The 10,065-nt window shown below is 45.7% G+C and overlaps 1 protein-coding gene across 1 annotated transcript; it reads left to right on the forward strand.

Annotated features, from left to right (window-relative positions):
• The first annotated feature begins 422 nt into the window (after nt 1-422).
• On the forward strand, nt 423-3,998 carry CFAP141 (cilia and flagella associated protein 141). Its single transcript, XM_081494805.1, has 4 exons — nt 423-516; nt 1,153-1,193; nt 2,902-3,031; nt 3,563-3,998. The coding sequence occupies exons 1-4, from the start codon at nt 484-486 to the stop codon at nt 3,662-3,664; spliced, it is 306 nt and encodes a 101-aa protein (XP_081350931.1). The 5' UTR covers nt 423-483; the 3' UTR covers nt 3,665-3,998.
• Nucleotides 3,999-10,065: the final 6,067 nt, after the last annotated feature.

Here is a 10,065-nt window from a genome sequence, read left to right on the forward strand (position 1 = left end):
GCAGTGAGTATTGGTTCCACACCTAGTTGGGGAACTAGAGTTCAATCAAAAGTTCGATCAAGAGTTTGATCAAAGATCCCACATTCTGCAACTAAGACCTAGTGCAGCCTGGTTTTTAAAAAATGTTTATTTTTATTTATATTTGGCTGCACCAGGTCTTAGTTGGAGAATGTGGGATCTTTGATTGAACTCTTGAGTTGTGGTATGCAAACTCTTAGTTGGGTCATGTGGGATCTCGAAGAAATCCTAAAGTTGCAACTGGGGTCCTTGCTCATAAAATTGCCTGTGTAACTAATAGAAGGCTGGAGAACCAGCATTCCGTTCAGGTCTCTGGGGCAACAGGCCAGGTGACCAATCAACTCTCGTAGGCCTAGGCTCATTGTTGGAGGTGTAAATGTTGCTATGACTACTGAACCCTTGGTGACTAAACAGAAAGGAGAGCTTGCTCAGTCTCCTAAGACAACATCAAGCAAATCTGTAGACATGTCCACAGAAAAGATGGTTAAAGTAGAAGAGGTACGTAGAGTTGGAAAAGGCTGCTTTGGATGAGTTTCCCCTGGATAAGGTTTCCAGATGAATTTATCAGAAATGGACAGTTCTTGAGAGAGGCCCTTGATGTAACTGAAGGGTAGTAGCAGGAGTGGGAGATTGGCACATAGTAGGTATTCAAATATTTGTTGCATACTAACCCCTGCATGAATAGGACTTTCTCCATACCTGCCCTAGGAAGTTGGCTACTCCCTCTCTCCAAAAAGAAAGGTCTTTGTCTCCCACTATGTTAGGGCACTGAGGGTGAGGTACTGGAGATCAAGGCAGATAACAGAACTCCCTTTTATTTTTTTTTAATTAGTTTATTTTCTATTTATTTTTTAACTTTACAATATTGTATTTGTTTTGCCATACATTGACATGAATCCACCATGGGTGTACATGTTTTCCCATTCCAGAACCCCCCTTCCACCTCCCCATCCCATCCCTCTGGGTCATCCTGGTGCACCAGCCCCAAGCACCCTGTATCATGCATTGAACCTGGACTGGCGATTCGTTTCACATATGATAATTTACATGCTTCCATGCCATTCTCCCACATCACCCCACCCTCACCCTCTCCCACAGAGTCCATAAGACTGACAGAACTCCCTTTTCTTGCAGCATTTTCAAAGGGCCCTGGGACTTAAGAAGATGGTGGACAGGTAATCTCTTTTTCTGTCCTTTCCCTTACCCTTCAGCTTGACATTTTCACTCTCCTGCCCTCCTGTGATAGCCGATTCATCTTGTAGGGGCTCCTCAGAAAGGCAAATAGGTGTGAACCAGGCAGAAAACAGCCCTTGTTTCCTTGCTTCCCATTCTCTGAAGGAAAATTGGAGAAAGTTTTTGTTGTTTTTTTACTTTTTAAGGAAAATTCAAATATTTGTTGTCTGGCATCACACTCACCAACCATGTGGTAGGTATGCAGTAGGTGTTTATTGAATGAAGGAATAAGAAAACTCAAATGATTAAGCTGTGTATCTCTTATCACCTGGGGAGCTTTTTTAAAAAACAAAGGTCTTAGGACTTCCCCAGTGGTCCAGTAGTTAAGATTACTCGCTGCCAGTGCAGTGGATGCAGGAGTGGGTGGGGAACTAAGATCCCATGTGCTGCATGATGCGGCCAAAAGAGCCAAAAAAAAAAAAAAAGGCCTTAACCCAGAAGAAGATTCTGACTAAAATGGTATAAGGTAAGATAGGATAAGCCTGTTTTTTAAGGTTTCATAGGTTATACCCAGAGGTAGCAAGGATGTGACATAAAAAGAATGCATAGAGTTTTTGTGGGAGTCAAGATTGATGAAGCCTTTTTTATAAAATCTGTCAAAATTTTAAATTCACAGATCCTTTGAACTGGCAACTCGACTTCTAGGAATTTACCTTACACATACCTACAAAAGCAATAGAATGTACACATACAAGTATTCATGACAGTATTGTTTATACAGGTAAAAAAGCTAGAAATAACACGTAGCTGGTGAAATTGTTATAAAAGTACTTGGCAGCCTTTAAAGAGAATGAAGCAAATCTCTAAGTGCTGATATGAAAAGTCCAAATTGTTACATAATACTGCTTATGTAAATGTATGATTTCATGTTAAAAATAAGTTACACTTGCTGATACATGATATAAAATTTTTCTATAAAGATGCACAAGAGACTGATAACTTTGTTGAGATGAACTGGGGCAGAAGAATGATGCTTCTAGCTTTCGTTTAATATATATTCCTGTATGTATGTAATTTTTCAGCCATCTGTAAAAAATACTTGATTTTTTAAAGAAATGTCAACAAGATTATCTGAACAGAGGATATGTGTGTGTATCACATGTGTATAATCCTGTTATGTATTAGAAAACCTTAACAAATGATTCCAGAGTGTGTCTAGCCAAGACTGAGTGTCACTGGTAGGATGGAGGGAATCAATCCTTAGATTGGATTTGATACCCAGGTCTGCCATTAGGTGACCTTGGGCAAATCACCTGAACTTTTAAGTTTCCTTGTTTGTATAATGTAAAAATTGATACCTATGACATATGGTTATTATGGTGATTGAATGATATAATATACTTACTATTAAGATATGCTAGGTTCTAAGTCAAGGTTTCCCTGGTGGCTCAGACGGTAAAGAATCTGCCTGCAGTGTGGGAGACCTAGGTTCGATCCCTGGGTTGGGAAGATCCCCTGGAGAAGGGAATGGCAACCCACTCCAGTGTTCTTTCCTGGAGAAGCTAAGCCAGTACTAGTCACCTTTTCAAGGAGTTTGCAGTCTTCTCTGACAATGTACAGAAGTTCTAATGCAGAAGAGCCTCCCTGGCAGGGTTCTGTCTCCCCTCCTAACTCTGACCTATTCAACCCCTACCTTTGTGCCTGGGACAGGTGGCGAAGTTCACACACTCACTGTCTGTGGCAGATGACATTAAGCCAGAGGAGAAACCCCTATGCTATCCTAAGGATGCAGGACACCATGGTTCAGGAGTTGGCACTGGCCAACAAGCAGTTGCTGATGGTGAGTTCTAGTGGCCTGAAGTTTCATCCTCTACTACACTATTCCTTTGCCCACTGGGATTCCCAAGGTCCTGGTCTCTGCCATTATACCAGAGCAGCAACTGTTTAACCCTGAAACCAAAGCTCCTTTTCACTGATTCTTTGCATCCGGCTGCAGAGTCCCAAAGCGGTCTAGTCTTTGCTCCTCTCACCTTGGTAAAACTGCGCCTTAGTGCCTAGCATCTGCCTCTGGGAACCTCTCTCCCTGGAGTCCCCAGTTGCTGTCATGTCATCGTCTTTGTATCCCAGGTGCCTAGAAAAGTTTCTGGTTTGTGGTGTGTTCTCAGAGAAGATGTGGGTCTGCACACCCAGAGAGAAGAAAATGGGTTGGCTTCCCCTCCAAAGTTCAGTATTTATGCTCCTGCTTAATTTTAAGCCATAGCTAAGTCCAGATCCAAGAGAAAACAGGGGATGGGAAAGCAACCAGGGAGAAAGAATGAGAAAGGCAAGTAAACAGAGGTCAAATATCACACTCTTCTACTCACCCCACCAGGTCCGTCAAGCTGCCCTGCACCAGCTGTTTGAAAAGGAGCATCAGCAGTACCAGCAAGAACTAAATGAGAAGGGCAAAGCGTTTTATGTGGAGAGACTCTGACGGCATTCGAAACATTGTCCTTCCATTCTCACCATATCTGCTAACCTAGCCTTCTTGAGCCCCACTACCTCCAACGTCCCTTCCTAAATGCACCTGGATATAGTTATCTGCCCAGGGCTTAAGACAGTGTTCCCACTCTGACATCTGTTCCTGTCAACCCTCTGGTGCTATCTGGAAAACGATCTATGAAACAATGGTAAAAACAAGAGTGACGCCTTGTGGTCAGAATGAGGTATGCAGTGTTGACATGAGTGGAGGGGAGGTGGATAGATGAACAATGTGAGCAGAGCATCCTGATTTGGTTTAATAAATAAAGCTAGTTCTTAAAAGTTCAGACTTGGACCACTGGCTTATTCTTTCAGCCCACTTCAAAGTGCTTATTCACAGCTGCCAGTATCTAATACAGCTTTCTGGATTTGCTCACCACCTCTCTGATCTCACTTCCAGAGATCTTTTCTGTATACTTGGACAATAGCTCTGAATATGCCTATTAATCCACGGGCACTATGGGGCTTGATGTCAGTAGGACTGGATTTTACGTTTTGACTTTGCCAATTATTGTGAGACCTTGGAAAAGTCTCTTTCCTCTGAATTTCTGTCTGAATGCTCACCTCTTCGAAATGACGGGGTTCCAAACTCAAATGCCTTCAGGGGTTCAGCAGGTAACAAAGCAGTTATGAGGGGGAAAGAAATGGTGGGATTTATGGGGGACTAGAAAGAGCATGTGACATCTTAATCCATTCAAAATTCTGAAAAGTACTAATTAATCATACGCATCTATAGGCCACAGAGAACCTTACTCATAAAGATCCACTTTACATACAATCCTGAAAGATGATGCTGTGAAAATGCTGCACTCAATATGCCAGCAAATCCCGAAAACTCGGCAGTGGCCACAGGACTAGAAAAGTTCAGTTTCATTCCAATCCCAAAGAAAGGCAATGCCAAAGAATGCTGGAAGTACCACACAATTGCACTCATCTCACACGCTAGTAAAGTAATGCTCAAAATTCTCCAAGCCAGGCTTCAGCAATACGTGAACCGTGAACTTCCAGATGTTCAAGCTGGTTTTAGAAAAGGCAGAGGAACCAGAGATCAAATTGCCAACATGCTCCGGATCATTGAAAAAGCAAGAGAGTTCCAGAAAAACATCTATTTCTCCTTTATTGACTATGCCAAAGCCTTTGAGTGTGTGGATCACAATAAACTGTGGATCACAATAAACTGTGGAAAATTCTTAAAAGAGATGGGAATACCAGACCATCTGACCTGTCTCTTGAGAAACCTGTATGCAGGTCAGGAAGCAACAGTTAGAACTGGACATGGAACAACAACATCAAGGCTGTATATTGTCACCCTGCTTATTTAACTTATATGCAGAGTACATCATGAGAAATGCTGGGCTGGAAGAAACACAAGCTGGAATCAAGATTGCCGGGAGAAATATCAATAACCTCAGATATGCAGATGACACCACCCTTATGGCAGAAAGTGAAGAAGAACTAAAGAGCCTCTTGATGAAAGTGAAAGAGGAGAGTGAAAAAGTTGGCTTAAAGCTCAACATTCAGAAAACTAAGATTATGGCATCTGGTCCCATCACTTCATGGGAAATAGATGAGGAAACAGTGTCAGACTTTATTTTGAGGGGCTCTAAAATCACTGCAGATGGTGATTGCAGCCATGAAATTCAAAGGTGCTTACTCCTTGGAAGGAAGGTTATGGCCAACCTAGATAGCATATTTAAAAGCAGAGACATTACTTTGCCAACAAAGGTCCGTTTAGTCAAGGCTATGGTTTTTCCATTGGTCGTGTATGGATGTGAGTGTTGGACGGTGAAGAAAGCTGAGCGCTGCAGAATTGATGCTTTTGAACTGTGGTGTTGGAGAAGACTCTTGAGAGTCCCCTGGACTGCAGGAAGATCCAACCAGTCCTTCCTAAAGGAGATCAGTCCTGGGTGTTCATTGGAAGGACTGATGTTGAAGCTGAAACTCCAACACTTTGGCCACCTCATGCGAAGAGTTGACTCATTGGAAAAGACCCTAATGCTGGGAAGGATTGGGGGCAGGAGGAGAAGGGGACAACAGAGGATGAGATGGCTGGATGGCATCACCGACTCGATGGACATGGGTTTGGGTAGACTCCAGGAGTTGGTGATGGACAGGGAGGCCTGGTGTGCTGCGATTCATGGGGTCGCAAAGAGTCGGACATGACTGAGCGACTGAACTGAACATACAAATGATATCTCAAGCCAGAGAGACTCCCACTTTGCAGCCAGTAACAGCAGCAGAAACACACCATCACTCTCTGATTAACTGCCATCATATGTATTTTCCCCTCATCCCTCACCTTGCCATCTGCATTCTCATTGGTGACTCATCCTTCCCACACTGATGATTTCCTGCTCTCAACACTGGTTCTGTCCACACTGCAAAACTCACACCTTTTCTTTCCCCGGTGCCCCAAGTCGGCCTCTGTCCTTCAATATGCCGTTTTCATCTTAGCTGTCAGAACTTCTTCCTCCTCTCCTTACTCACCACACTGATGAGCACAGAGAGGTAGCAAGAGAAAAGTACACGCTTTGGAGTCAGGTTTGGGTTCAAAGTCTGGTTTCACTTCTCAATTGTGTCACCATGTATAGGTTATTTCTCTGAGCCTCAGTTTTCTCCTCTGAAAGTGAATATAATACCCATCTCATAGAAACATTATGAGGATTAAATAAGATAAACTTGTGTAGAGAGGAAGCGCAGCCCTTGGCATGCAGTAGGTATCCTCCCACTTCCCTCTCAGGAGATTTCCTATGACCCAAGGCCTTCACAGTTACCCTGTTTGGCCTCCTGGCCAGCCCCCTTATGCAGCTCAAATATCATTCTCCACCCCAGCCCTGTCTTTCTCTCTGTGTCCTAAATATCCATACATCCCCCAGTCTCCATCAGCCGTGCTTCCCAAGCCCTCTAATCTTTAGTCAATAACTGCTCCTGAGTTGTGACACCAAACAATACATGGAACTCCAGGCCGGTGGGGGAGGCAGGCAGTGAACAAGTCACAACAGGTATGGTGGGAGTTTTATAGGAGACAAAACCACACACATGTGTCCTGGGTTTGACCCATTAAGCTGAGACTGATTCTCCCATTCCTTTTGCCTGTTCCTCCACTCTGTTCCCTATAGGTCTGTCTCCTCTTTGTCTCCCAGCCACCCCCTGCCTCATACATGGCAGCATAGCCTGGTGTTAGGAGAGCAGGCTTCCATATGACAGATCTGGGTTTGAATTCTGGCTGTCACTTACTGCCTGTGTGTTCTTGAGCAAGTAACTTTTAACTTTCTGGGTTACAGGGCTTTATATGTAAAATGGAGATAATGCCTACCTCACTGGATTACCGTGGGGATTAAATAAAGTACTTAGCAGAGATAATAACCCATAATGATGTTTCCCTGTCCTTTGATAGTTTTTCTATTTTTATTTCAACTCCATTACCTGGTTGCCCCTCACCTCCCATCACATTCCCTCATCAACCCCTTTTATTTCTTTTCTGTTCATTTGGGCCCACAAAACACCCCACCCTTCTGCCACGATCCCTGACCTTGGCCTCTCTCCCCAGGGCTTGTCAGTGCCAGGCTGGCTCCAGTATTGGCAGTCCGGCCCCCTACGGAGCCCATCACCTCTGAACCTCTCTGCCTGCTCTGTCTGCTCTCATCACATCAGCTGAGTAATTCACCCCTTCATACCTCCCCAGCCCCTTTTCCCTCTGTGGCCAGCGCCTTACCCAGCTCCTCAGGCTCAAAAGGACTCAGTCTGGTTTGAAATGGCTACACAGAAGGTACTTCCAGGAGACCTGGAAAGCTTTCATCAGAGGCCATCTGAGGTTTCCGCCTGGACATGCCACCCTGTCAGTCTCTTCCTGGGAGAGCTGCTCCTCTCCTACATCAATATTTCCTGTCTCTGCCTCTGTTTCCCGAGTTTGCCAAACACTAAAGTCCTTTCAATTCCTGCTAAAATCCCTTTCCCAGCCTCTTGCCTTCCAGCCTGTGGTTCTCCAGGGCAGTCAAGGTTTCCAGAGAAGAGAACTAGAATTTGGGGCAGGTGTGGGTGTTTAGGGTAACAAAGGAAGGTCAGAAAGTAAAAAATTACATGCAGACTGAAAGCCATAAGACAACACCACAGGTGTCTACCTTGGGGCTTGTAGGTCCATTTGTTAGTCTTCCCTGGAAGGCAAGAGCCACACAATACGAATTGACTGGAGCCTGGGACAAGCTATCGATCTAGATCAAGGGCACTGTCAAGTTGGCAGATCGTTTGTGTGTGCATGTTGAGCAGGGTGGGGGTGTCCGGACTAATGGGAACAAGGACACATGGAACAGGCCTGCGGGCTGAAGCAGAGCCTCCTCCTCCCACCCCCACACTTCCATCCAAGCCCCCCACCCCACCAGTGCAGCTATAACTCGGGCTCCTTGCTGCCACAGTAGAGAGAAGCATCTGCCTGCCACAGGACATTCAACAGACCTGATTCTCTTCAGCAGAAAAACCTCCCAGAAAAGCAGGCACTGTGAGGAAAGACCCTTAAAGAAGGCAGCTCAGGAGCTCACGTTGTAAAGAGCCCCAGAAGAGGAGAGTCCCAAGGACTGCAGGCTGTTCCCTGGTAGAGGCGTTTTCCTCCCTCACCTTGTCCTTCTAAAATCTTGGTTTCAATTCTGCCAGGCAGGAGAGGCTGTCCTTAAGTCTTCTCTGGAGCCTGGGCTGGAGCCTGCTAGTAAGACAGGTCGCGCTTCTCTTCTGGACATCCAAGGGTGACTTTAAGGAGGAGGATGCCTGGAGGACATGGGGAGAAGGTGAGAAGGGACAATATGGTGGGAAAAAGCAACCAAGCCTTCTGGAAGTTTCTCATCTCTAGTACTCAAGAGCAGGTGGGTTCCAGGAAAGTGTCCGCTGAAAGGCCCTCAGCAGTCTTGTGGGGGCGTTGGAAAGGTAAGGCAGGATGTGCAAGCCCCCACCCCTACTCCCGGAAAGCCTTGGGGCAGCTGGAGGGGAACTGAAGGGAGCAGGTGGCAAGGTTGACAAGGAGCTGCTGACACTCTGGGCGCTGAGGCCGTGACACCAGGGGAAGAAACTGTGTTGGAGCTTTTGGAAAGGATAGGTGGCCGGATGCAGAGGGCTGCCAGATATTCTTCCTGGTTTAGGCTAGCGTGATCAAGCAAAGGCCAGGAACTGGTAGGAAAGGAGCCGAGACAGGGATGGCACGAAGAGCCGATGAGTAAGAGCCGGCTGTCTTAGGAGGTGAAGAGCAGGGGTTGGTGCCCTTTCCCCAGAGAGATGGCTCTCAGGGGTTGGTGCCTGACCTGTCTGCTCTGCCCTTTCTTTGCAGTGGGGAGGAAGGCAGAGGGCCACAAAAGCTCTTCTGCCTGCTTCTGTGTGATATGTTTGATATTGGGTTGTTTAATTAGGAACCAACTAAATGTCAAACATATTCTTACAGCAGTAGGCAATTTGGCATCATACTCTTTCTTACCCCAACTTCTGGGGCTCTGGGGTTCCTGTTTTTTTACTGAACCTATTTTCTCCAGGACCCCTTTGGAAGACTAGTGGCTGCAACTCATGTGGATTTCAATTTTAAACTGGAGGGCTAGTGTGGGAGCAGGAGAGAACTGGAGTCTGGGTATCAAATCTTCCTCTATCTTTCCCTTGTGTGTGCATGCTAAGTCACTTCAGTCATGTCCCACTCTTTGCAACCCCCTGGACTATAGCCTGCCAGGCTCCTCTGTCCATGGGATTCTCCAGGCAAGAATACTGGAGTGGGTTGCCATGCCCTCTTCCAGGGGATCTTCCCGACCCAGGGATCGAACTTGCATCTCTTACTTCCCCTGCTTTGGAAAGCAGGTTCTTTACCACTAGTGCCACCTATGAAGCCTCTTTTTCTTGTACTAGAAGGGAAATGGCTCTGATCTTTTTCTGTTCTTGTGTTTTTCTCCTCCTTATTCAATCTCCTCACCTTATTAACCACTGCTTCCTGTCCCTAGGACTCCTGTTCCCTAAGGCCAATAGTAGGGGTCTTTGGTTTTTCTGTTTTCTTTCAAGAGTCATCTGATGGTTCTATCTGTGTATTTACCTCTAGTGATTAGGTGTTTCAGTCACCCCATTGTTGGAGCCTAGTATTAACACCACCCATCTATCCTTGACATAATGACTAATGAACACCATTTATATTTTCCCCTGGTAGTCTGGGTCACCTTGAACAGTGCCCACCTCTCTCTGGCATATCCTCAGATTGTATGGTGCCCGTGTCTGGGATCAACTACCACCTGTCAGTAGCAAGGCTCCAAGTGGAATGAACATAGCCTGGAGCTAAGCCAGGGAGAATAGAGCTGGTAATGATGATTACGATGATGACTGGGGGCACTTAAGAAGGGA

This window comes from Giraffa tippelskirchi, chromosome 5 (assembly GCF_054371585.1).
Source record: "Giraffa tippelskirchi isolate mGirTip1 chromosome 5, T2T-mGirTip1v1.2.pri, whole genome shotgun sequence".
Classification (NCBI taxonomy): domain Eukaryota; kingdom Metazoa; phylum Chordata; class Mammalia; order Artiodactyla; family Giraffidae; genus Giraffa; species Giraffa tippelskirchi.

What these genes read in the sequence shown, in the direction of transcription:
- CFAP141 (XM_081494805.1), top strand. Translation starts at nt 484, where the DNA reads ATGTCCACAGAAAAGATGGTTAAAGTAGAAGAG. An exon ending in CTTAAGAAGATGGTGGACAG is followed by an intron (nt 1,194 to 2,901) that starts GTAATCTCTTTT and finishes TGCCTGGGACAG; the next exon opens with GTGGCGAAGTTCACACACTC. An exon ending in CCAACAAGCAGTTGCTGATG is followed by an intron (nt 3,032 to 3,562) that starts GTGAGTTCTAGT and finishes TCACCCCACCAG; the next exon opens with GTCCGTCAAGCTGCCCTGCA.